Below are 27163 nucleotides of genomic sequence, written 5' to 3' on the forward strand. Positions count from 1 at the left end.
TGGCCCCGCCCGCCGCCTTCCGGCCGCGCTCGGGCGTTTCCGCTAGGCGTCGGGCGAAGCCGCCGCCGCCCTCCACCCCCCCTTTCCGTGCGCTGCGTCGGGCGTGTCGGGCGCCGCCTGGCTGCTGCGTGTGTGCGGGCGAGGGCGGGCGCTGGGCGAGTGTCGGGCGGGCGAGCAAGCCGGCGCCATTTTGTGTGGTGCAGCCTCGGAAGCAGCTCGCCATCCCGGCAGCCTCCGCCAGCCCAGCCCGCGAGCGGAGCGCGGCGCCTCAGGCCCGCCGAGTACAGTGACTGTGCCCCGTCCCGGTGCGCCTCTGCCTCCTCCTCCTCCGCCCGCCCGGCTGGCTCCCTCGCCCGCGGGCGCCGTCCCGCTCGCCCCGTGCCCCCGTCCCTCCTTCTCCGAGCCCCGGCCGCCCCCCATGGCCGTGGAGAGCCCCAGCGTGCCCCCGCCCAGCAGCCCGCACGCCAGGCCCCCGTCCCCCTCTCCGGCCGCCGCCTCCCTCCTCCACAGCCACCACCACGGCAGCAGCCTGGGCCTCGGCGGCGCCAGCGCCCGGCCGCTCCAACAACACCACCACGGGCCCGGCCCGGACGAAAGGTCCAGTACCCGCCTCTCTCTCTCTCTCTTTCTCTCTCTCTCTTCTAGCGGGGGGGAAGGGAGGGGGCACGAGCGGGGGGAGGGGAGGCGGGGGAGGGCAGCGCAGGAGCCCCCCTATCCCGGCCTGGCCGCGTCTCCCGCGAGCCCAGGGGGGAGGGGGGCAGGCCAGGAGGAAGAGCAGGAGCAGCAGGTCCCGAGGGGGGAGCGGGCCCGGCCGGCCTTGATGGGCGCCCCCCTCCCGGGCCTTTGGGCGCCCCGCCACGAGGGATGGAGGGAGCCTGCGGGGGTGGGGTGGGGCAACATTTTGACAGACAGAGGGGGAACCTCTTCCATCCTTCCCTTCCCCCCCCTCCCTCGAGGGCAGGTGGGCAGCACAGGGTCGCCGTGGGTCTACCTTAGCGTGCGCGCGCACGTGTGTATGCTCGCACACGGGCGCGTGCCTCCTTTCCTTCCTCCCTCCCTCCCTTTCCTCTTCCTCCCTCCCTGTGGAGTTCTCTCTTTCATGTGATGCAGGGGTTGGGTTGGTAAGTAATCTCTTTTATTGAATAATTCAATTTGTACCTTGTTCCTTTCTTTCCCCACCACAAACAAAAGGCCAGAAGTCAGTAAGCATTTCGTTTAAGGAAACGAGCAGAACGGTGTCCCTTTCTGTTGGGCTGCTTGGTGCACCTTCCATGTGTGACCCGTTAACTTAGGAAAGTACTCACAAAAGCACACACCCATCCTGGAAAGAAAAAAGGAGATGTTTCTGATGACTGTATTTTTAAAGATGGCCCAAGCCCTGCAGTAAGATTTGCAGGGTGAGGGGCTGGCCCCTCCGCCCTCCTCCCCCACCAGCAAAGGGCTATGGAGCTCCAGCTGGGATGCCACCCAGGCACTTGGTCTGCAGACTCCCTCTTCATCCGGCTATCTGGAAAGTGGACACACGCTGCACTTAGTGCAGGTTTGCAAAGTTGTTTCCAAAAAGGATAAGCAGTTCCAAAATGTAACAAATCACAGAGTCCCCAAAGTCATCAAACACTACCACCCTCTCCCTCATTTGCTAAGCAATAACCATGTACAGTGTAAGCACCTTATTAGCAGCCCTTTTCTTCCTGTTTCCATCGTCCTTTTGTTAACTACCGTACATGTTCTGTGCAAAGTTCATGTTTGTGCCTCACACAAGACAAGTGAATCCAAATGACAGTAACTGTGTTGTGTACATTAGACTCCTTATCCCATAACCCAGCGCTTTCCAAATCCCGTCGCTCTTGTTCTTCATGTAAAACAAGGCCATACACTTGGTCCCATAGCGAGCGCAGGGTTTTGTCCTGTTTATTTTGATGAAACGGGAAACAGTCCACAAGTGCCACACACTAGTTTATGCAAAATAGCATTGGCTTGTGCTTTCCTGCACTACCAAAAAAATTACTTTTGTGCGCATGTGCTAGAAAACATCTACAAAACAAGGAAACTACTAATTGGTCCACTAAAGAACAGAGTGAAATTTCTGCTTGGGGTGACAATAATTATAAAAGTAACAATTTATTACTTGTACCCTGCCCATCTGACTGAGTTGCCCCAGACACTCGGCAGCAAATGATAGTTTAAAGGCAATTATCACAGTGAAGTGTTAAGTTTAGAGATTTTTTAAATAAAAAATCACCTTAGCATGCAATGCCCCCTGATTCTGACTGGCAGGTAGTGGGTGGGCTGGTAAATAGGCTGCCTCTTCCCCGACCTCCATTGGTGGAGAGGAGGTAGAAGATCTACCTGAAGGAGCGTCTCCATCTCCATCGTCCAGCCTGGACACTGAGGTCTGGCTCCAAGTTCCCTTACTGCAAGGTGTGAAGCTACAGTGAGCCTGGCAGAGGGTCTTCTTTGTAGTGGCACCCTCGCCGTGGAACACCCTCCCATCAGATGTCAAACAGATAAACAATTATAGGACTTTCTGAAGGCAACCCTGTTCAGGAAAGTTTTTAATGGTTCATGTTTTATTGTGTTTTTAATATTTTGTTGGGAGCCACCCAGAATGGCTGGGGCAACCCGGTCAGATGGGCGGAATAAAAATAAAAATAGTAGTAGTAGTTATTAGGGAGAAAGCTACTGCCAGCAAAGGCCTGAAAAGGAGGGTTTTTGGGGAAATGAATGTTGGCAGCTTTGGATGCAAAGCACCGAGGACCCTGAACCATTAGGCCTCAACTACCTGTAGCTGGCACCGCAAAATGGTCTCTCCAACCCCTTTCTGCCCTGACCACCTCAAGCAGGCAGGGCCTGGGATATGTCCCTAGACCCACCCCTCTAGTTGGATTCATCTGCTGCTAGTGCTGCAGTCACATACTCCTTTTCTCTTTGTGCCCCGGCTCTTGCTGCATGGTTTGGCTGTATTCACTCCGTGACATTGGTGGCAGAGGTACCACTGCTGTTGGTCTGGTTGAAATTTCCTAGTCAAACTAACAGGAGAAAAGGGTTCCTTTCCCCATCACTGGCCCAGCTCTGGTGGTCAGAATATGTTAGGTGGTTTAGTCCATATGTTGGTAGCTCTGGTGGGGACCTTAAAGCACAAATTTAGCCAGTGACTTACAAAAGCCCACATTTCTGCCAACTAAAAGCTTGAGCCATTTTATTTCTACTTGTGACTGATCTAGCTGCAAACTCTGAGATGGGTTGAACTTGTGCTTGTTGATCGTGTCCTGGGCAGCCTGAATTCATGTTCAGGGAGTTTGAGGTGGCTGAATGAGGCAGCCAAGGGTTGGCCTGATGTGTTACCAAGAGTTGTGCAACAGAGACCTGCTTCAACTTTGAACTCTATATTCCTCAATTTGTAAGAATTTACGTGGCACTTCTGAGTTAAGTGCATTATTTCAGCACTGCCAACAATAAGCCAATGAGGCAGGTCTGGCAGTGCTTTGTAAGATCTGCTAGATTTTTTAAATTCTTCCTATTGACAAAATTAGGCTGGGAGTTGGAGAAAGACAGAATAAGGGTGTGCACACTTGGAAAGTGTTAAGTCCTAGGCACTGATCCTCTTGCTGTTTTGCGTGATGTTAAGTGGGAAGGGATTAAAATACAAACTCTGTATCAGCATTTTATGCTGGTTACAGTCAACACATTTTTAAGGGAAGTGTTCTTGTGCCTTTAGTAGTTTGATGGAAAGGGAGAACTTTTGCAGATAAGAGTTTCTTCTCCTGCCGCTGAGGACACCTGCTGAATTTCTGCTTCTCTCCCATTGTTGGAAACATAGGAGGCTGCCCCCTGTTGAAACTCTTGTGCATTCTTGGGGGAATGACGTCAGCTTAGAATGATGCAAGTCAACAGTATGACCAGCAAGGAAGATGGGGGAGGAAACGTGGCTGTTCATTTAAACTGGAAGCTAATTTCCATTACAGAGCAAGATTGCATATTAACTCCTTTGTGAAGCATAGGCTGCAGCCCTGGAAATGACCTTTTAAATGAAATATTTGGCAGGTGCATAAAGTGCTTAATGCAGCCAAGAGTGACTCGCAGAGTAGTTAGTGGTCGTGGTGGTGGTTTTTTACTGTCTTCTGATTATTATTATTTTGCCCAGGGAACCTTGAAAGCAGTTTTGGTAGTAGGAGAAAGAAGCTGGCCAGTTCCTTCGGAAGAAGGTGTCCTGCATTCTTCCAGGGCAGCCTCTCTTGACGAAGGGATCTTTTAATAGCCAACTCTGCGGGTTCCACTCTCCTCTGTGATATGCCCTTGTGCTTTGTTTGGCTCGTCAGTCCATAGCACCTGGTTCTGCTGCAGGCTCTTGTTTTGAAAGGTGCAGACATGATATTGGGCTTAAAGCTGTGCTTTTGGGCAGGTTGAGGCCACTGAAATAATTCCAAAATGTTTAAGTCTCATCGTTCCCCACCCCCTAGCTGGAGGGTGGGTTTTTCAAAGAGGTCCAAGTTAGCTGCCTGCCTGAATTAAAGACGTCGTTTGTCTTGATCGCCTTTGAAAATACAGTTCCCTCTAGCTTTAAGGAATTAGCATTAGGAAATCCTCCACAAAAGTTTCCGGTGTCTTCACCCTGCAGTGTATGCTGCTAAACCAGAAAAGGAACTCGAACTCCTACTCCTGCAGTGTTGAGGTCATGCCTTATATCAGGCATCCCCAAACTGCGGCCCTCCAGATGTTTTGGCCTACAACTCCCATGATCCCTAGCTAAGAGGACCAGTGGTCAGGGATGATGGGAATTGTAGTCCAAAACATCTGGAGGGCCGAAATTTCGGGGTGCCTGCCTTATATTATGAGTGCGTACTTAGGGGTAGGTCCCACTCCTGCTAAATCCCCTAGGGCCGACTCCTACCCCAAGGCGTGTGCTTTGTCGCACCGATTATAGGTCCCATTTTGTTTTGGGAGAGCTAAGCTGCAAGTCTGCCTTATTCCAGATTTTTTAGTAAGTTTCTTCATAGCATTTCCCCGGCATTCTGAGTTCATACTTTGGGTGAAGAAAGGTCATTGTTTTAATCCCCAACTGCATCTCCAAGCAGTGCTGGGAATAGTCCAGGTCTGAAACCCAAGAGAGCTGTTGCTAGTCAGTGTGGGCAATACACACAGAGAGAGACCACTGGTTTCACTTGGTAGAAGGAAGACATTCCTAAGATGCATTAAGGTTTTGTATAGTAATGCCAGAGAATGTTATTTTGCCTGCTGAAGAAAGTGCATTTATACTGTAGTGGGCAGGTACTCGTGTTCCACCTGCTGACTAGGGTTCCCCGTGGCTGGTTAGATTTCCTTAAAATGTCATTGGCCAAGAGGTTTTTTGTTGTTATGGAGTTCCTCACTCCAGGAAACATCCTGGCTTTTCTGAATTCATGGTTCACAGCACCCCAGCTCCTCCCCAGTTTTGCTCTTATAGGAATCATTCACTGGGTAATTACTGTTTGGTGTTCTCTCCCACACCTCCTCCTGCTCCAGTGTGTGAAATCTCAGGCCCAGCTGTGGATGACCTTTGCTGTGGACCTGCAGCCTGCACAGATTTTAGCTGATGATGTAGAATGCTTCCATAATTGCAGCTAAGTTCTACTCAACAGTAGATCCTTCCAAATTAATGAACCCAAGTTACACCCATTATGGTTATGGCTGATGTTGGGTCCATCTGTGTTCCCTTGAAGTAGACTCATTAAAATTAACAAACTTGTTAGTTTGCTAGTTTCAGTGGGTCTACTCTGAGCATGAGTAAAGTTGAGCACAACCCTAGGTTTCAGCAGTCTCCTAGGTAAGCAGCAGTGCTAGAAATTATCCAGGCGCTTTTTGCGTGCCAGGTTGGCGACTGACTTCTCCATCTGGCTTGGCCCTCCAGCTTTCTTAAGCAGGTAAGCAGAAGAGCTTGTTCATTGCCTTTATATCCCACCTTTTTCTCCAAAGAGGACATGGTTAATCCCTCAGTGACCCTGTGAAGTAGGTGGAGGCTGTGGCTGCCCTTAGGTCACTCAGTGAGCTTAAGGACTGAGTGGGGATTTGAACCCTGATCTCCCAGGTCATATACCACACTGGCTTCCTACAAGTCCTCATGTTATGGGGCAGCTATATAAATAAATATTGGGCAAGCAAAATACCACTTTGAAAAGGATCTGAAGTATTTTTCTTGAAGCTTGAATATGTTTTATTCTGGATTGTTTTATTTGATTTTAATGTGTTGTAAACTGCTTTGCTATTTTTTCATTAGATTATAAAGTGGTATAGAAATGAAATAATAACAACAAACTTAATTGGGGGCGTGCGTGCGTAGACATACCGTTGTGGCAACCGTAACCTAGGTTCAAGGTGCCATTTGGTGATTAGCTCATATATCTGGGTTTCTAACACTGGTAAGCAGGTCAGGGGAACAATATCAATTTCATTTTAACATTGTGTTTGTTCAATCCAAAGTTTAGACCCAAGGTGGTTTTCCCATGACTTTCACATTTCCCACCATCAGGGGGCAGCAGAGACACTGGTCTTGATTTTTGACCAGAAAAGGTCTTACTATTTCTATTAAGTTTCAGACACAAAGTAAGAAAGCAGAAAGCATTCTCATTATAGAGAACTAACATATTTCAGTTGCAGTAATTAAATAAGAGCTTGATATTTCTGCAAACGGTCCAGTAAAGCAAAACCACATACCACTTGCTCTGAGGCCCTCTGTCCTGCAGTGTTTCTGTTCCTTAATCAACTTAGAATATTCTCCTAAAATTCCCTTTCTGCCTCATTGCCTTGACAGTGTGGCTTCTCTCTTTACGTCTCTGTGTTGGATCGATCCCTGTCATGTTTCATTCAAAGTTATGTGTCAGGTTCAGTGGCTTCCCTTTTGTTTCCGTCCGGTGTTTTCTTCAGGCTCATCGCCTGCTGCCGTCCTTCGGCACCTGTTCCCACTCCCACTTTTCCGTTCTGTGCCAGGCACCTCCCTGTATATATGCCTGGCGGAGCCCCCCATGGCCCCCGTGGGCCTGTTGAAGCCAGCTCCTTCTCTTGACCTCTGAGAGGTGTCTTTGTCTGCTGATCCCTGCCATTACAGAGCCTTCTCCTGCCATGGCTTCTTTCCTCAGCCTGGTATTCTTTCTCTGCCTTTTCTCTGGCAGATGTGATCTTTTCAAGCACATTGCCTTTGCCGTGCTCTGGGTTTTGTACTGTTGGCACCAAACACCTGCTGAAGCATGAGCACTCCCTCCCCACATGGACTTTCCAGGAGAAGCTTCTGTGCTGTTCTGATCCAGGCCTTGGAAGGGTCTGTTGTCTCCAGCAGGCTCTGGTCACATGATCTGTGAGGTCACACAGGGTGACTGTGATGTAATACTTTGCATGAAGCTCAGCATTCTGCTGCAGAGGTAGCAAAGGGACTGGCTCCCGAGGAAAGTCCCCAAGAGCTGTGGTGGGCCAGCCACAAGGCTAGCGTTTCCCCCAGTGTCACATGGCAACCATGCTGCTTTGCCCTATAGCCAGAGTGAACACGTATGGCAAACTCTACTATGAAGTTGACAGAGCCCTGTAGCTTTTAGTAATAATTACTTTACTCAGAGTTGCTGATTAATAGCTTTTCACACAGCATTAAGCCACCACGTTTTAGATCATTTTGACTGCCAGAATAAGGCTACAATCCTAACCACACTTACTAGGGAGTAAGCCCCATTAAACACAGTAGGACTTACTTCTGGGTAAATATGCATGGGATTGCACATGTATCTTGCATGCTGAAGCCTTCAAGGCGTTTCCTATTACCAGGCCAAGCATGGTCAAGGCGAAAGCTGTTTATTTATGCCAAGGTGGAAGAGGTTTAGGTGAAGGGATCAGTGCTGCCATTGGAAAGTGGATGGCAGGGATGAAGTCCAGCTGCCCTGAAAGTCAAGGCTTCCCTTATGTGACCCCCACACAACTTTAGGCTGTCCAAAACCCCTCTCTCCCAAGCATTCATTTGTGGGGATGTGAGGTATTGGGTGCCGTTTTTCTTCTGAGTTATTTTGAGAGTTGGAACAGTTATAACTAGTAAATTGCAGTGCCAGATTTGGCTCTGTTTAGGTCTTGGAAGCCCCTATTGCACACGCTTCCAGTTGTGGAGGAGCTGCAAATAATTCTGAAGGTTGCTGCCAGCTTCAAACTGTTCCCTGTCTGAGATGCAAACACAGCCTGGAGGTGGCGGCACTGCCTGGCTTTGCCCTGGCTGGCCACACACCACAGTCAGCACCGCATCACTCTGTCCTGCTCACAGAGAGGAGGAGGCCCCTGAGGGAGGACAGCCAAGGGGCTGAGTTGTGCACAGGGCCTTGTCAGCTGGCTGGCAGGCTCTGGGGAGAAAGTCAATAGTTTTTGTTGCAGCGGCAGAAGCAGCCTGGCTTCCACCCTGTGCGCTGCAGAGGCAGTTTGACTAGCAGCAGACTTTTAGTGTGAGGTGGAGGAAGAGAGGGCTTCACTGAGGTGTGGCATGAATATACCTGAGGAGCAGGCAACCCTCATCCAAGCCTATTTTTCTTTATTCCCTCTCTTCCCCCACTGCCCCCTGAGATCAGGAGAACAATCCTGTTTGCTGTACTCAGGTAGCACCGGTAGCTCCCTGCAAGTAATGCTGGCTCGCGCCAGAAAGGATGTGAGCTTGTCTACCCCGGCAGCGCTTCCTTTCGCGAAACACATCGCTTCCTCGAGTGCCTGCTCAGTTTCTTAACCCTGGAAGTCAGATAAACCACATGCTTTACCTATTGCCTTCAGTTTACAAGCACAGAACACGGACTATCATAAGATAGGCAAATTGAGGTGGTTCTTTATTTGAAATAGCCTGAGTCAAAATGTAGCGAGTATTCTAGTTTTAAGTGCAAAGCGGGTGTGAAGTTCGTGAGTCCAACCTTCTAGCAGAAAAGTGGGCGTGGTTGCGATTTCCACATCTGGTGGTCTACACAGATATGGGCTTCTTTTCTTAAATGAAGATGACGTCCATTAAAAATGCCATATGTGAAGCCGGCCCCATTGCTAGTTTTGTGTCTTGGTCTATAATTTGCTGTATGTCCTTGGGTCTCACTGTTGTGCTTGGCTCATGGATACTGACTGTAGCAGCTAAACCGTTCGTGGCCTGGAGAGTGCCAGCCTAGGAGTTTGGCTTTCGGAGTGACTGGCTGGCCTGGTGCCTGCAGGGCTTCTGCCATAGTGATGGGCTAGTGCTGGTGGTGCTCAGAGTGGTGGTCTTCAGGGCACCCACTGACCTTTCCCCACTGGTGGTGCCTGTGCACAAACCGCAGTAGGCAGCCAAGACCAAAGAAAAGCTTGTGTGTCATTCCAAGTAGGAGGCGAGCCCTTTTCAATGGCTGGTGAAGGGCTCAAGCGTTCAGGAGATGTTGGTTTCACTTTATAAATAAGATTCCCACTCAGGAATTTGGTCGCATGTAAGGAAAGCTTATAAGCTGTTGTGGCAGAGGGATGGTGAGCACGACCTATCAGCTGAATCCCCGGTTCTCTGCTCACACCGGGTCTCGCCACCAGGCCACCTTGGGTCAGCCCCCATATCTGTATTATGGAGGTGATAAAAATGGCAAACCGTTTTCAGTAAACACTATAAAATGAAAGCATGTCATGCATGAAGTCCTTTGAGCCGTTTAGGGGACTTACTTTAGAAATACGTTCGTTGTTTATCCTTTCAGTCTTGCAGAAGAGTGCGGGGTTCCTCGGCAAATGGTTTTCTGGCTTTGGACTGGGAATGGAAGTTGTAGTGACTTTTGTCTTTGCACAGGAGGGAAGTGGCACTTCAGCTTTAGGCTCAGCTCTGGGCTTTCTCAGCTCTTCTTGCGTTGCCACTTTGCTGTATTCTAGGGCTGGGGAGGAGTAAATGTGTTGCCTTGCGGTGGCAATGTAAAAAGGCAGCTCTTCGTTTCTGTGTAGATACCAAGCAGTTGCAATAGCCACGTCTCTTGCTTTTATTTAACTTTGAGGTTTCCAGCCACAAATGTGTTTGCATAGTCAGATACGTAGCCAGGCACTTGATGGTTGCTTTTGCTGGTGTGTGCATGCATGTGTGTGTTTGTATCCTCTCCCGGAATATAGTCTTGGGCAGGCTTCCTCAACCTCGGCCCTCCAGATGTTTTTGGCCTACAACTCCCATGATACCTAGCTAGAAGGACCAGTGGTCAGGGATGGTGGGAATTGTAGTCTCAAAACATCTGGAGGGCTGAGGTTCAGGAAGCCTGGTCTTGGGGCTGGAGCTGTATTCATTTTTGCACATACTCTGCAGAATAAGGATCTGTTCTGGGAGGAAGCAGGACTGGTTTGGTTCTTTTCCAATGCACTGATCAGGCCTGCGACCTTTTGACAGGCAAGCGACGTGCTACTTAGCACAGTTTTCCGCTTTGAAACTCACCTGTTACCTGCCTTGCTCCTTCCATCCAAATGATTCCAGTTGTGTGTCTTTACAGGGAGGATGGGGAGCTGGAAGAAGGGGAGCTGGAAGATGACGGGGGCGAGGAGCCACATGATGCTTCAGAGTCCCGCGAGAAGAGTCGAAAGGACAAAAACGAGAAGCACCATAGTGACTCGGATGAAGAGAAGACTCACCGGAGGAAAAGGAAGCGTCGGAAAGAGCGCGAGAAAGAGAAGCGGAGGTCCAAAAAGAAAAGGAAATCCAAGCACAAGGTGGGTGAGGCCAGGCAAGCTTCAAGAATATCAGTTTCAGACCCCTCCTCAGCCTGTCCTTTGATGTTTGCCCTGGTCTGGGGTCAGAGAGCTGGGGACGTAAAGGGGATGCCAAGCAGGATGTCTCCTACATTTCTTCACAAGGATCTTGGTGGGGCCCAGAGCCTGCTGTGTCAATGGCATGCTGGTCTTCAGAAGCGTGAGGGGGCCACAGAACTGCATGAATGAGATGAGAAGTTATCAGTGATAAACTAGAATCAAAGGTGGAAGAAATGTTTGGAGGCTAGAAGAGATTAAAAGCAACTGCTTCTAAGGTGAACAAATGATACGAGGGACCAGCAACAGTTAGACTTGCATGTAGAAATACCAAAGTATCTGAAAAATCATGTAAACTAGTGTGCATGTGCCCTCCGTAACTTGGCTTCTCGCAACGAGAAGAACCAGAGCTGCCTTTTAAGCAGTAGCCAGAGCTGGGTGAATAAAAAGAGCACGATCTTGGGAGTTGCCTGTAAGTAACAGCCTTGCCCTCCTTTGCAGCGCCATGCCTCTTCAAGTGATGATTTCTCAGACTACAGTGAGGACTCAGACTTCAGCCCCGGCGAGAAGGGGCATCGAAAGTACAGGGAGTACAGCCCTCTCTACTCCTCCTCGGTAAGTGCATTTGGAAGTTCACCAGGAATCAGGCTGGGGTCTAAGTCCCGCCCTGCAGTTAAGCAAAGGCTCCCACGCAACAGGGGCCAGTTGGATTTGTGGCAGAACGGTGGCAGGTGGCAGTGGAGGCCTCTGTATTAGAGGAGAAAGCGGGCAGCTAGGTGATGTCTGCTCCTGGAAAGGGTGGTTTGGGGGAGATCCCCCCCCCCAATGTGGTGCCCTCCGTACTTTTTGGACTACAATTCAGCCTCAGCCAGCATGGCCAGTGATCAGGGATGACCCTCTGGAGAGGCTGGTTTAGAAGATGCATAAGGAGCCCATTTGTACCTCAAGACCCTATACACATCTGAGGACCAGGTTATGTGAGAGACCGCCTTATTCCTGCAGTCCATGGGAGAGCTTCTCTTGCAAGTCCCCAAGATCTCAGCAGCCCTCCTCCACAGGAACTTAGGCCAGGGCTTTTGGTGTGGCTACCCCTGTAGTGTGGAACAGAATTTCTGTCGGGAGACGGGTGGCTTTCCCTGTTGGCTAAATGTGTCTTTGCCAGGAGTGCCTATGGCTCCCTGTTTTAAATGCATTTGCTGTTTTCATTGTACATCTCATTGAGATGGTTGGTGATGGTGATCAACTTATGCCTGGTAATAACCCTGTGTGCGTTCACTTCCAGTCTCATCAGCAGTATCCGTCATCTCACAGTGCCCCCAAAAAGGGATATTCCAAAATGGAAAGCAAGAACTACCCCATGTACGAGGAATATGAGAACGAGGGCTATTGTGACTATGAGGGAGAGGATGACGAGGACATGGGCAAAGAAGACTATGATGACTTCGCCAAGGAGCTGAACCAATACCGGAGAGCCAAGGAGGGGTCTCACAGGGGGAGAGGTACGCACCTGCCTGTGCTTCGCCCTCATTCCAGGTGCTGGAAAAGTGTTTGCTCCCCAGTACAAAAATTACACCCATCCTGAAAGTCAGTCAGCATTCTGGGATTAAACTTGGCTTTTTAAATGGCACTTCAGGCTCAGTGCATATTTTTGTTCTGGGTTCAAACTCAGAAAACAGGTTGGCATCAGGGTTGCGTTCCTGCCTGCTTTTTGTCAAAAGGGAGGAGCTGAACTGTCTCTGCCTGTTGGGTTCCCCAGAGGCCAACTGCATGTTTTGAGTCAGATTGACTTTGGTACCGAAGGTGTGTTAGCTCCTTGGTTATGCAGCATCCTCCCCTGGGACTGAGGCCCCTTGCCACAGCATGGCTGCTTTTCTTTCCTTTGAGATCTTAGTCATAGAAAGGCAAGAAAACATATCTCTCCCCCCCCCCGGGTGTGTTGTGTCCTCTGGTCCACAGAATCGTGGAGGCATGGTTGTGTCCCATTGCATGGGAATTTTGCTGTTCCTGATAGACAGATGCAAAATGTTCTGCTGTTCCTACTTACAGGGAGCCTTGGCAGGAAGCTGGAAGCAGCATCTCTTTATGCCCCAGAGTCTGATCCGTTTTTGTTCCGTTTGTCTTGTGTCCACAGGGGGTCGTGGCCGAGGCCGAGGCTACCGTGGTCGTGGAAGAGGCGGGATGCGAGGGCGAGGCATGGGCAGAGGCAACCGTGGCAGGGGAAGAGGGGAGCACCCAGAGGAGGAGGAGGAGGAAATGTATGAAGAGGAAATGGAGGTAAGCTGGCACGGCCGGCGCTTGCAGCTGGCCCAGCTTCCTGCTTCCTTGTGTGGCATCTAATCAAAACAGACACAACTGTATACAATGGAAGTATAATACATACTGAATGTCCCAGTGCAATTGGTATAATGACCCAAAATAATATCCACTTGAGGCCTATGTGTACAGTTGCAGAGAAGTTGACAAAATATATATGCAGTCTTGCAAATTGCTATTCAGTATAACCGAGTTCAGGAGTTCAACTCTGTAGTGAATCATCTAGATAACATGAAGGACTCCGGCTGATGAGACGCCTGGGTATGGTCTTCGTTTCGCATGTCATCTTCAAGTTGGTTCAGATACATTGCTAAATAATACATGTCATGCTGTTATTACAATGTACATTGCGAGGACATTATTTTGTCCAGTTGCATAATACCAATTGCATCGGTTTGCCAGAAGCAGCTTAGTCATGCTGGCCATGTGACCCGGAAGCTGTCTGCGGACAAATGCTGGCGCCCTCGGCTTATAGAGTGAGATGAACACCGCAACCCCAGAGTCGTCCGTGACTGGACCTAACGGTCAGGGGTACCTTTACCTTTTTAATTGCATCGGGACATACAGTCCGTGTTATACTTTCATTATATACAGAGTTGTGTTTATTTTGGTTAGATTCTATTCTCTCTATTCCTTCATTGTTGGATACTCCTTGTGTGGCATTTCATGAGCCAAACCCCACTTTGTTGATTTCTCCTCTTTCTGAATGCCAGTACTGTGAAGGAGAAGAGCCTGCAGGGGGAGATGAGTATGACGACTATTCCAAAGAGCTGAACCAGTATCGCAGGAGCAAGGAAGGAAGGGGAAGAGGTAGGTAGGCCGGGGGTCTTGCGATTGTCCAAGACTCCAGTTACCCCTCTGGCCGGCAGGCTGGAGCCATCACAGGCCTCATTTCCCTTTTGTTTGCGCTGGCACTGTGTGATCCACTTGCCTGTGTGTATGGTGTGATGGTGTGTCATCTGTTGCCATTTAAGAAAAAGATGTTGTTTGACATGTTCCAGGCTTAGGTCGTGGCCGAGGCCGTGGCTCCAGAGGGCGAGGAGGCAAGGGGATGGGCCGAGGAAGAGGCCGGGGGAGAGGAGGCATGGGCAAAGGAGGTGGAATGAATGAAGAGGACGACTACTACGATGAGGACATGGGGGTGAGCGACTTCCCTGACCCAAGTTCCTTCAGCCTTCCCCTAAAGTTTGTGTGCCTGGATCAGGCCCCTTCTGCTTCCATGGGGCCAAAAGCCTGATTGGTCTAGATGCAGTTGCAATCAAAATTATTCAACCGCCATTGCAAATCAAGTTTACAGTGGAACCTTGGTTTTCAAACGTAATCTGTTCTGGAAGTCCATTCAACTTCTGAAGCATTCGAAAACCGAGGATCAGTGAGCGGTTGGCAGAATCCATTGAAAAAATAGAGAAATGCGCCTTGGAAGCCGTTTTGACTTCCAAGGCGTGTTCAAAAACGGAAGCAATTCCAGGTTTTCGGCATTCTGGTTCTGAATTGTTCAGCTTCCGAGACATTCGAAAATCAAGGTTCCACTGTATTACCGGTATCAAAATTTACAGACTTTCAGCTGTTTGCAATGAGCAAATCAAACAAAAGCAATTGAAATAGCTCAATGCAGCAGATGCTTCATGGTTTCCCCAAATTCAGCTGAAATTGCAACTTACACTGGCTTCTCCAGTCTCACTATTATTCATCCCCCTGTATAGAACCCCTCACAGCAACACAAATACAGCAGGTGTTGTCTCAAGCACACTTGGTACAACTGATCAAGGGCTCCATTATGAAATACCTGAGCTGACTAGGGGGTTGCAGTGTCAAATTTGGCTGCATGATAGAAATATGGCTAAGTCAAGAGAATGGTCCAAGAAGGTAAGAGAAGAGAACATCGCCCTTCACAAACAAGGAGCAGGATACAAAAAGATAGCAAAGGCACTTCATGTTCCTAGAGAAACTGTTGGAAGCATAGTTTGCAAGTTCAGAGTTAAGGGAGCAATGGTTACACAATCTGGATGGGGCAGAAAAAGGAAGCTATTTGCATCAGCAACCAGACTTCTGAGAAGGCAGGCTGGGGAAAACCCTCAAATGACTATACAAAATTGTTGCAGCAAGACTGGGTGGCAGCAGGCAATATTTACAGATTGTTTTGTTCTAAAATTAAGATTGCTATGTTCTAAATTTAGGAGACTTTGCATGAATGTTGCATGAATAACATTGGTAAATAAAGCGTCTTGTGATTGGCATAGGATGGAGGCGGAGGCGGGAATTATCGGCGGAACGACCACGATAAATCTCACCAGCAATCGGATAAGAAAGGAAAAGTCATCTGCAAATATTTTGTGGAGGGAAGATGCACCTGGGTAAGTGTTCAGGACCAGCTTTCATTCATGGCTGTGTGATGACATGGTGACCATGCACAAGGTCTGCAGGAGTATGTGCCATCAGAGTCTGCTGCAACAAAAACAGCAAGGCATCTGTCTGGTGGCACCTTAAAGGCTCATGGACCTGTTATGGCATAAGCCTTCTTGGACTAGAGTCCACTTGCATCAGAGGCTTGTACAGTACAGTGGTACCTTGGTTCTCAAACTTAATCCGTTCCGGAAGTCGGTTCCAAAACCAAAGCTTTCCAAAACCAAGGCGTGCTTTCCCATAGAAAGTAAGGCAAAATGGATTAATCCATTCCAGACTTGTAAAAACAACCCCTAAAACAGCAATATAACATGAATTTTACTATCTAACGAGACTGTTGATCCATAAAATGAAAGCAATTAACAATGTATGCAATCACACAATCAATCAATCAATCAATCAATTAATCAGTAGCTGAACTGGGTTCCACACAGTCACAAAAAAGCAAAATAAATAGCAAAAACAGACAGACCTCAGCATAACACACAAAACGGAAATGTGGCACTCAAATCAGAAACATAACATCTCACCTCTGGGGTTGATTTTTTGTGGGGTGGGGTGGGGGTGGGGCTGCTAGACATCCTTTGTGCCCAGGTGTCAAACTGCAAAAATCAGCTCCTCTTTGCACTTTCTGCTTTTTCCTGGCAGGGCGAACACTGCAACTTCAGCCATGACATTGAGCTGCCAAAGAAGCGGGAACTCTGCAAGTTTTACATCACCGGCTACTGTGCCAGAGCTGAAAACTGTCCCTACATGCATGATATCCTTTCCGGGGTTTCTTAGATTTGCCTCCTCTGAGTCCTGCATTTTTAGAGGAAAGCTAATATCAAAGGGTAGGTGGGGAGGTTTGATCTGACTCTCCATGCTGTGGACAACGGTTAAGCTTCAAGAGAAGTTTTTGAGCTGGGCCAGAGTTGCTCTAGGGAGATCAGCCCCCCTTCCTGGGTGTGAGAGCCCTGAGTCTGTGGGTGGGGCAAAGCCTGGCCTGGTGTCCTTGGGGTGTGTTATTTCTGTGCCTTTGCGTGATTTACTTTCTTTAATGCCTCGCACGGGACTTCCCTTGCAAGCTGTTTCATACGACTGGGAACTGCATCAATGGAGACGACTGCATGTTCTCCCACGATCCTCTCACAGACGAGACGCGGGAGCTTCTGGACAAGGTGCGTGGGCTGGGGGGCTGCTGAGATTTGCTTCCGGTTGTGGAAGCCCTTTGCCGAGGGCAGTGCCTTCTCACTAGCGGTTGTGGGGGGCAGGGATGGTTCGGGAGCCATGCAGTCGGTGTGTGGGGATAACGGGAGACTCCTCCTGCCTTACCACCCGAGGCGGCCCCTGCCTTCTTCACCCACGGCCTTGTTCCACTTGCCCCTTAGATGTTGGCGGACGATGCTGAGGCAGGAGCAGAAGACGAGAAGGAGGTGGAGGAGCTGAAGAAGCAAGGCATCAACCCCTTGCCCAAGCCGCCTCCCGGGGTAGGGCTGCTGCCCACCCCCCCTCGGCCGCCGGGGCCGCCAGCTCCAACGTCGCCCAATGGCCGGCCCATGCCTGGCGGGCCACCTGCTCCACCACCCCCACCGCCCCCCCTCCCGCCCCCAGGACCACCACAGATGCCGCCTCCGATGCATGAGCCCCTCTCGCCGCAGCAGCTGCAGCAGCAGCAGGACATGTACAAGAAGATTCCCTCCCTCTTTGAGATTGTGGTGAGGCCCACCGGCCAGCTAGCAGAGAAGCTGGGTGTGAGGTACGTGCTACCTTCCTTCCAGCGCATACTGGGGATCCGGTGAAGGGCAAGGAAGCGGGGGTACGCCTGGGGCTTCCCCCTCCCTCCTGGTGGCAGCCATAGTGCTTCAGGTCGAGGCCTGGGATTGTGGGCTGGCTCCGCTTTCCAGGCCACGCTCCTCAATATCCTGCTGCCTGGCAGGGAGCCACATGCAGCAGTTTTGCCTTGACCTGCCTCCTCCCATGCTGAAGTGAGCCTTCTTTGGAAAGGCTCCTTCTTCTCCTCCTCAGCCATTTTGCTGACCCTCGCTGCGTTCTTTCCTCTAGGCACCCAGGCATGTCTCCGCCTATGTTCCCCGACATGCCTCCCGACATGCCCCCCGACATGCTTTCTGACATGTGCCCTGACATGTGTCCTGACATGCCCATGGGCCCCGGGATGAACCCTGGCCCTCCCATGGGCCCCGGGCCCCCAATGATGCCCTTTGGGCCTGAGGAGATGCCCCCTGGTCCACCAGCACCCGACTTCTATGACGGCTTCTACCCGCATCCAGAAGGCTTGGAGATGGACCCCAACCTGATGGGTGGCCCAGGTACTTGATCCTTCCTTTTAACACATTTATATCCTGTCCTTCCTCCCTCCCAGTGGCAAAACAATACCATTGCAGGAATTTAAAAGAAAGCATGTGAAAATAAGTCAACATCTGTGCTTATTTACTCATTTAAAAATAGCAGTTAAAAATATGTGAGTGTCGGCAGTGTGGCTAGAGTAAAGCTGTGGGCCTATTATTATTTTATCAATATTTATGCCCCACCTTTTCCCCTTATGGGACTCAAGGCAGCTTACATATGAAAATGAGACCCACTGGAACGGGTGGCGCTGTGGTCTAACTGAGCCTCTTGGGCTTGCTGGTCGGAAGGTCAGCGGTTCGTATCCCAGCGATGGAGTGAGCTCCTGTTGTTGTCCCAGCTCCTGCCAACCTAGCAGTTTGAAAGCAAGCCAGCACAAGTAGATAAATAGGTACCACTGCGGTGGAAAGGTAAACAGTGTTTCTGTGCGCTCTGGTCACTCGTCACGGTCCTCCGTGTGCCAGTAGCGGTTTAGTCCTGCTGGCCAAATGACCCGGAAAGCTGTCTGTGGACAAACGGCGGCTCCATCAGCCTGAAAGCGAGATGAGCGGCATGACCCCATAGTTGCCTTTGACTGGACTTAACTGTCCAGGGGTCCTTTACCTTTTTTTACCTTCCCCCACTTTTTCCCTTTATGGGACTCAAGGCAGCTTCCATATGAAAATGAGACCCGCTAGAGCATCAAGTCCAATGGGCCCTTTGGCCCCTGCAGCCTGGAGAGGCCTAAGACCCCCAGGGCCACAGTCTGCTGGGAGGCAGCCGCTCATGGAGGCTCCTCCATCCCTAGCATGGCTGTACTTGCTCTCCCTGCCCTTGTTTCTCATGGCCTCCTTGCCTGTGCTTTCCCTGACAGAGGGCTACGGGAACTATGATGAGATGGACGAGTTGCCTGGGGAAAACATCTTCCCCGACCCTTCCCTGGAGCCAGACCCCTTCTGCGATGGAGGGATCCCCCGACTGCAGAAGCCTCCCGCCAACGTCCCCGACTTCCTGCCGTCCACGCAGCGGGCTCTGTACCTGCGCATCCAGCACAAGCAGCAGGAGGAGGAAGAGAGGGCTCGGCGGCACGCGGAAGGCTACAAGCCAGATCGGGATCACGAGGAAGGCAAGTGGCTTTGGCAGGCCCTGACTCCAGGCTTGCTTGGAGCGGCAACGCTAGTTCTTGGAGGGGGGGCAAGCTGCTCTGATCGTTCAGCCTGGCTTTCTTGGTGTCCTCCTAGATCAGAGATGGGAAAGTGGACCCCCAGAAAACTCCCCCTCTCCATGGACCCCTTTCACGGTTGGGCAAGGCTGCCTACCTGTCAGTCACCTCCTGTCATAGGATGTCAGGTGACTCAGCTTCAAACCTGCAGCCTGCAAAGGAAAAACCAGGCACTCACCTGTCACCCTCCCCAAAGTCTTCCTTCTTTGCCAGTGGCAGAATTTGAGACTTTTTGAATGTGATGCTTTTTTCTGCAGGTTTATCTGCCCTGTCCCACCCTGTCACATGACCTCAGGTGATGAGCAGGGGCCTGTGGTTGGGGCCAGAGGTTGCCCATCCCTCTCTAAGAGCCCCTCCTCCTGGGGTTCTTGAGCTGCAGCTGGTGAGAAGGAAGTGGCCTCTTCATTTAAGCTGAGGACACAGTCAGCTGCCATTCATGACTGAGTCTGGTCTAGTCCAGAACCCCAACTGACCTCTGAAGCCTGGGTTGTGCCTATCTCAGAGGCAGACAGAGAGGCAGACACCATCCTCTGTAGCTGCTCCTAGCAGTTTATCAAACCTAAACAAAGGAAGACTTTTTGCTTGGGATGGCAGTTTGCATTTAATGTTGCCTTAATTGCTTCAGCCAGGCAAGGTTTTCGTTTTCCAGTTTCAAGTATCTGTCAGTTATCCCCAGTTTGGTGGATACTATAGCCAGGAGTGATACTCCAGGTTTGCCTCATGACTCATTCTATTGCCCCCTCTCTCTGCTCCCCCCCCCCACAGGCGATACTGGCAATTGGTACTCCAGCGACGAGGATGATGGCAGCAGCAGTGTCAGCTCCATCCTCAAGACTCTGCGGCAGCAAAGTTCCAGCCGGCCCCACGAAGATGCTCCCAGTGGCGCTGGCCCCGCCTTGAGCAGGAGCGACCCTCGCCTCCAGAAAAGCCAGCCCCCGGGAAGCAGCCGGCCGGCCGACCCTCGCCTCCTGCGCGACCCCAGGCTTTCTCGAGGCGTGGAGCCTTCCGCTCCGCCTGGTGCGGGGGACGCTGGGCCCACAGATCCCAGGCTGGCCCGGCACATTCCCCCCTCTGCCCCTAAAGCAGACTCTCTGCATTCCAGCCCCTCCATGGGGCAGAAGGGTGTGGCAGTTCCGGAAGAGGAAGAAGGGGAGAGGGCCCTGAGGGACAAGCCGGTCACGATTCCCCTGGATCCTTTGCCAAATCACACCCTGAGGGACCCTCGGGGCCAGCTGCAGCAGTTCAGCCACATCAAGAAAGACATTGTCCTGGTCATGCCCGGTTTTGCCCGCACGGTGCTGTGGAGCCCCGAGGACCTCATCCCGCTGCCTGTCCCCAAGCAAGAGTTCGTTCCCGTCCCGGCGGCTTTGCAGGCTCTGCCTGCTCTTGATCCGCGCCTGAACCGGCCTCAGAACTCCACCAGTCTCTCCGACCCCAGACAGCGGGCGGCAGCCCCAGCAGAAGCTCCAGCCGGCTCTGGCTCCAGCCTCCCGGACTTTGAGCTGCTCTCGAGGATATTGAAGACGGTCAACGCAGCAGGCAGCCCAACCCAGAGTGACAAGCCAAGTGACCCCCGGATGCGCAAAGCCCCTGCTGACCCCAGGCTGCAAAAGGCTTCTGAGCCAGCACCCTCAAAGCCAACAGATGCTGCCAGTGCGTCAGCAGCTGGCCCTGCTGCCTCCTCGGAGGCAGCCCCCGGCATCGCTCCCTACGATCCCCGGCTGCTGACAGCGGGAGGGCTGAGCAGGGGCACCGGCCAGAGCAGTGTCCTCAGCGGGATCAGCCTCTACGACCCAAGGACTCCGGGCTCAGGCGGCAAGGCTGCGGAGCCAGCTGGGGAGGGCAGCCCTGCGGCCAAGGGCTCCGACGGCGGCGGCAGCAATAGCAAAGGCAGCGCCAGAGGGAAGGAGCCCTTGTTTGTTCGTCGGTCGGCCCTGGACCAGGTGGAAGCGGAGAAGCCAAGCGCAGAACCGTCGACCGACAGGTACAACAGCTACAACCGGCCGCGGCCCAAGGCCGCCACCACCACCACGGCCACCACTGCCGCCGCCACCACGCCTGCTGCCACAGAGACTGCTGCACAGCCTGGCATCCACAACCTTCCGGTACCCGCTGTCTATGGCATGGTGAAGCAGGGGGCCAAGTCCGGGGCAGGCAGCCCCTTTGCTGGAAACAGCCCTGCGCAGGAGGGGGACCCACAGGACGCCGGCTCCTTAAAGGATGTTTTTAAAGGCTTTGACCCCACAGCCTCCCCGTTCTGCCAGTAGTATTAAAGACTTGCCCCTACAGCCTTGTGCCCGAGAGAAGCAGCAGTGTTCGAAACTTGTTCTCTTATTTTCTTTTTATTCCATTAATCCACCTCCCCCCCCCCAGCCATATAACTTGTATATACATCCTTTGGGTTTTGCTCAGTGCTGTAGCGTGTAATATCCAAGCTGCATTGTAAACAAGTAATCAGAGTATCTTAAGTAGTACTAGCCAGTATTGTCTGATGCCCTGGGCCTTTGTTTGAGGCTCACCTGAAATCATTCATTGTCTTCAAATCTTCTTTGGAAACCTGGGCCAGCTAATCCCTCCAGCCCTTAGCCCTTCCTTTGCACAGTGGGCTACGTCCGAACCCCTCCTGCTTCTCCTCCTCCTCCTCCTCCTCTTCAGGTGTTTTCTGTGGGATGGAGGAGAGGCTGGTGAAAGAAAGGTGGTTCTTTCCTGTTGCGTAAAGGGATTATGCTGTCAGCCATGCTGATCTGTAGAATATATGTATCTTCATTTCTTAGCTGTAACAAAATAAGTGTATCATAGCCTTTTTTTTAAGAAGAAGAAGAAAAAAATCTAGTGCGTTGAAAATTACCATGGAGAAATAACCATGTTGGATTATTTTTGTAATTGTGTTGGATTTTAAGTACTTGTTTGCCATTTCCTGGAGGTTGCTGGATCCAGATCCAGATGAACTAGAACAGGGCGCTACATCTGGGGTGTTTGGGCGGCCTCTCAAAAAAAAAGTGATGCTTTCTACCAAAACAGAATTTGTAGTATTGAAATTAAATTATTAATATCCCTTTGATTCCACTTGTCTGTCTTCTGCACTTGTCTTAATAAGCAGGCACTGCCAGAGCTCCAAAATGGCTCGTAGATTATGTAGCTCCAGTTTCGCAGGCCGTGTTATGGAGGTGGAATGGGGTAACTAGAGCAGGCCAGGGCCCAGTGTCTCTGCTGCAGAGCAGGTTCACTTAAAACCCAGCCTGAATAACTCGAGATTCCACGTGGCTTTAGAAGTGGAAATGTTGCTGGAGGTGGACAGACCTTTTGGGAGCATCAGAAGAGCAGGTGCCTGGAGTTGGTGCTTCAGAGGCAGCCGAGGAGAACCAGGAGCAAGAACCAGAGATTGCAATGTCTGCTATTGAGAGCTCATCACAGTCGACTTGCCTGCTGGCTGTTTTAAAGCCCAGCCAAAATCTCTTCTCAAAGGGAAGAGAAGTTTGTGGCCTGCACTTGCTTCGTAGCCCTCCTGCCCTGCATAGTAGCCCTGACTCTTCCCTGCCAGCGTCTTGAGGTTGGCATCTCGTCGCCTTTGTGTTAAAGCATGCAAAGCTATTTGGCCTGATCCTGTAGAAAGAAGCACCTGTCACCTCTTGGTCCTCCTTCAGGTGGGGCTGCTGCTCTTTGTGGTCTTTCTTCTCGCCCATCTGCACTTGAAGGCAGGAGAGAGACTGGATGCTGGCCTGGAAAAAGTATTTCTCAACAGCAAGGGTATTTCGCAGCTATGTGCAGTGTTCTGAAAAAAGCATAAGCTCTCGTCAGCTTGGCAGAGACGAGGTGCTTGTGCCCTTTCTGCACGAGGAACCTGCCCAGGGAACAAGGAAGAAGAGGCAGCCGAGGGTTCCCCTCTGCTTTGACTGAGTCTGTCCTAGCGACCCAGCGTGGTCGAAGGAAGCATCCTGCAACCATGCTCAGCACACAGCACCCCCAAAGATCTGGAACAAGTTGGTCTCTTCCCCCTGCATAGAGGTCATAGTCTTGAGTGGTGAAGGCGGTAAACACCATGAGCGGAGCGTGTCTTAGCTGAAACTGACTAGCTGTAAGGTCTTCTCTCCCTACCTTGTAGTATATATGGGGGCTGCTGCTGTTTATATGGGAAGTGGGGTGTCGCAGAAAAAAGTATTTAGGGGTGGGAAAACAGCTTTAAGGCATTTGCATTGCTGGGAACGTTGTGAGTGCTGAACTTGGCAGTGTTTACTTTAAAAAGGGCCATCAGGACACCTTGAAAGCTTGGTCGTTCCCCCATACCTGTGCCGCTGCAAATCCTCCTGTTTCAGGCACATTCATTTAATGGAGATGTAGTTTGGCTCTTGCCCGGGAGCATAAAAGCCACAGTGTATTGGAGGAACTGGTTTAAGAAGGGGAGGGACGTGCTCCATCTCACTCCAAACTTAAACCACTTTTCCTTGGTGAAAGCCAAGACCGTTAAGCCCATTGTCCGTTCTACAAACTTAGCAACCATTTCACCGTTCTGACTCTGTGCACAAGCATTGAGGTCTACCGGTAGCTGCTGTGGGTCCTGTGGGAGGGACAGTGAACTAGAATGAAATTCTCAGCAACCTCCCCAAACTCTCATTTCCAGGGCTCCTTGGTGCAGCTATAGCTCTCAAACTGGTGTAAAGTTTTTGAGTGTAACTTTAACCGGGGAGGTTCGTTGTGAAGTATTCTGTCTTGCGAGCTTATTTAGATAGAGATGCTCAGTGACATTTGTATAAAAAAAAAGATCTTTTGTAAAAACTGTAAAATCACTTCAATAGACACAAATGGCAAAAAAAAAAAAAAACTTAATTGATGAAACTGGTCGTCTACCAGAGCTTTATAAACATGCTATAAAATGTAAATACTATTTGAAATGGGGTTTGTATATATTGTACCAGTATTTTTACAGTGAATCTTTGGTTGCATGGCTCTCTACTTTCTTTTGTATCACACATTTGTCTTCCAACAATGTCATCCAGACTCAAGTCTCCTATCATTGTACTGCTGACATTAAATGATGCAGTGATTTTAAAGGCTGCTGTTGTTTGGCTCTGGTGTGGAATCCCTTTGTAACAGAAATGACCCCCCCCCCCCGTGCAGTTTTTCAGCCAAAGGATGCTTGGAAGAGACCGTGGGGGGAGGGGGGTCCCAGGATGGTGTGGTATAAGGTAACGGAGGAGGAGGATGCCATTTGCGAAAGGAAGGTGGCAAGGCTGTCTGGTAAGCTTGGCATCTGTCATTCTTGGATTTTCCAAACTAACTCCTGAGTGACCAGCCCACCGGTCCTCTGCTCTGAGATTACAGTGGCAACCACTTAGCACACATCCTGCACCAGTTGTGTTTTGTCCTGGGGGGCTGTGCTGTGCTGTGCAGTGTCATTGCACAGGGGAGACTGCTACTTGGAGAAAGGAAGCAAATGCGACCTTTTCCAGGCAGACCAGGAGAGGCTGGAGAATGTGGAGCAGGAAGGAGGGGTTTTTGTCTAGGCCAAAACACCCCTCCCCCCCCAGGTCAAACTGGGGTCCCTCCTGCAGGGGCCAGCGTAGACCCTCAGTGGCCTGCTAGGTAGAGCCCAGGATGGGTCTGCAGCCTCCATCAAGGGCATAGCATCACAGAAGTTGACATACCTCCATCTCAAGATCAGAACAGCACCGGCCGGCTGGCCTGGTCCAGGGTCCTGTTCTGCCCTTTGGGCGCTGATGTGTCAGCCTCCTTGGGCTTCCAATCTCCAACTTTTATTCAGAGGCCTGCTACCTTTGATACTGGGGGGAGCACATAGATGCCATGACCAGAAGAAGTAATGGATAGCCTTATTCTCTGTTAATTTGTCTAATCCAGGCATCCCCAAACGGCGGCCCTCCAGATGTTTTGGCCTACAACTCCCATGATCCCTAGCTAATAGGACCAGTGGTCAGGGATGATGGGAATTGTTTTCCAAAACATCTGGAGGGCCGAAGTTTGGGGATGCCTGGTCTAATATTTTCCAGCATCCCCTTTGGAGGCACTCTGGACACCTCGCAGTCCCTGGGTTGCCAAGCTGGCTCCTCACAAACTCTCCCTGAGGGTAGGTTGGGCTCACGCCAGCAGGTAGTGTAGGGGGCAGTCGTCAGGTGAGTGTGGGCTGGCGTGATCCTGCCCCTTTTGCTTGCATACATGGCCTGGAAATGGCAGTTGCCCACTCTTCCAGGCACCAGGAATGTCAAGCATTGAAACTAACCCTCTGCTGCGGCTTAGGTCTGTAAAGAAAGGTCCTTGCGAGGCGGAAGAACGCCTCCCATTGAAGACAGGAGGCTGAAGATCCTGGCCCTATGGGCAGTCTGGCCACCAGCTGCAGACCTCGGTCGCTGCTCTCTTCTCTCTTTCCTCCTTGTGTGGAGAACGTTCCTTGCTGCCTGCCTGCTTATGTCAGGGGGCAGCACAAAGCTTGAATACTCTGCAACGCAGGGCTTGATGGACCTGCACCTGTAGAAATAGGGGAAGCCTGAGAAGCCCACAGCATCCTGTTCTCGCGGGCCAACCAGATGGCCGTGAGAAGCCTGCAAGCAGGATTTGAGCACAGAGTTTGCGCTCTCCTTGTGCTTTCCAGGAATCGTGATTTGGAAGCGTTCCTGCTTCTGACTGGAGGCAGAGCTTAGCCATTGTGGCTAGTGGCCCTTGGTAGCCCTCTGAATTCGTGTAACCCTCTTTTGAAACCATCCACGTTGATGTTTATGGCAGGCAGTGACTGTTTTACATGCGTCCAATTGACACGCTCCTCCTACACACACGGGGTCCAGGAACGCAACTCCCACAAAAAGGGGGAGTTGCCTGGACTGCCTCCTGTGGGAGCCAAATTCCCCAGTTCATGCGCTGCCTGAATAAGTACTTTTATCTCAGCTGAATCTTCCAACATTCAGCTTCATTGCTGCAGGGGCGGAGGAAGGGGGGGGCGGTGGAGGCAGAATGCCCCGGGTATCACCACTGAGGGGGGTGACAAAAGGCGGTGCAGCGGCGCACCTGAGCCACATGTCTCCTGGGAGAGACGCGGTGGCTTGGGTGCGCGCCGGCTCTACTGCCCAAATGGTCTGCCCGCTGCCTCCTCCCCCCCAGCTGTAGGGCAGCTAAGTGGGAGGAGGCAGGCATACTCCTCGGAGGCCCCACGGAGCGTCCTGCCTCGGCTGGCCCCGTCCCTGGGCGCAGGGCACGCGCACCACCCCAGGCGCCCAATCGGCTTGCTCCGCCACTGCGTTGCTGTCCATGAGGAGCAGTGGAACAGACTCCCTCAGAAGGTGGTGGCCCCCCTGTCAGGGGGTTGGACTGGATGACCCTTGGGGTCCCTTCCAACTCTGCAGCTCTGTGGTTCTGTGAGTTCTAGCCTTGTGAGAGAGGGAGGAAAGCTGCTCTTTATCCACTTTCTCCATTTTTAAAACTTCTGTCATGTTGCAGCCTCTTACTTGCCTTTTCTCCTAACAGGGAAGGTCCCAAATGCCTCTCTTCAAAGGGTTGCCACTCTGTTCCCTTGATCATTTTGGTTGCCTGGTCATTTTGGGTTGGGCTTTTGAGTGCCTGTGCTTTCCTCTCTCAGTGGGGACACAGTCCATTGACGGGCGACCTTGGGAGCCTCTGTGTGTGTGTGCACTATAAATAGCTGTGAATCGGCTTAGGGTGAAAATGGGTCAGGAACTCAGAGGCTTTATTGCCTGGGGCTGATTAGCCAGAACACTTTGCCCTGCGCTAATCTGTGTGCGCTGCACTTCCTCGAAAGGGTGGGTGTGGCCTGGCTTTTGGCTGCAGGGGTCAGTGGGTGGAGCTGCCCACCCACACCCAGACACCTCTGCCCCACGCTTTTCTTGGCTCTTGAGAGTGGTTAGTATTCTGGCTTCTGGCAAGCCTGCCTCACAGTCCAGGTTGCAGCCTTTAAATGTCTTTTAAGACATTTCAAATCAAAGCATAGTTGCTGCTGATTTCCAGTCCATCGATTGATCGTTAACATCTTTCACATCTGGCTTTTTAAAATGTTTTTCTTCCGGAGCAGCTGGCTAATCGCGGTTAACCGTGGTTAACCCATCACAGGTGAATTACTTAATTTAATAAATGGTTTAAATAGTTGCCTTTTAGAGTCCCAGAGCAAAGGAAGTGAGGGCATGGAGGCCAATAAAGCGAGATGAGCGCCGCAACCCCAGAGGCGTTCGCGACTGG

General features: G+C 51.2%; 1 protein-coding gene across 1 annotated transcript; it reads left to right on the forward strand.

The window, feature by feature from the left end:
- Nucleotides 1-163: 163 nt before the first annotated feature.
- ZC3H4 (zinc finger CCCH-type containing 4) lies at nucleotides 164-24018 on the forward strand. The gene is made up of 14 exons (XM_035118513.3): nucleotides 164-597; nucleotides 10455-10671; nucleotides 11209-11322; nucleotides 11990-12206; nucleotides 12839-12981; nucleotides 13734-13830; nucleotides 14022-14161; nucleotides 15261-15374; nucleotides 16072-16183; nucleotides 16474-16583; nucleotides 16794-17161; nucleotides 17467-17732; nucleotides 18623-18874; nucleotides 19736-24018. Exons 1-14 carry the CDS (start codon nucleotides 419-421, stop codon nucleotides 21235-21237), a joined length of 3831 nt encoding a protein of 1276 aa, XP_034974404.3. The 5' UTR covers nucleotides 164-418; the 3' UTR covers nucleotides 21238-24018.
- Nucleotides 24019-27163: the final 3145 nt, after the last annotated feature.

The sequence above is a fragment of the Zootoca vivipara genome, chromosome 6 (assembly GCF_965207765.1).
Source record: "Zootoca vivipara chromosome 6, rZooViv2.hap1.1, whole genome shotgun sequence".
Classification (NCBI taxonomy): Eukaryota; Metazoa; Chordata; class Lepidosauria; order Squamata; family Lacertidae; genus Zootoca; species Zootoca vivipara.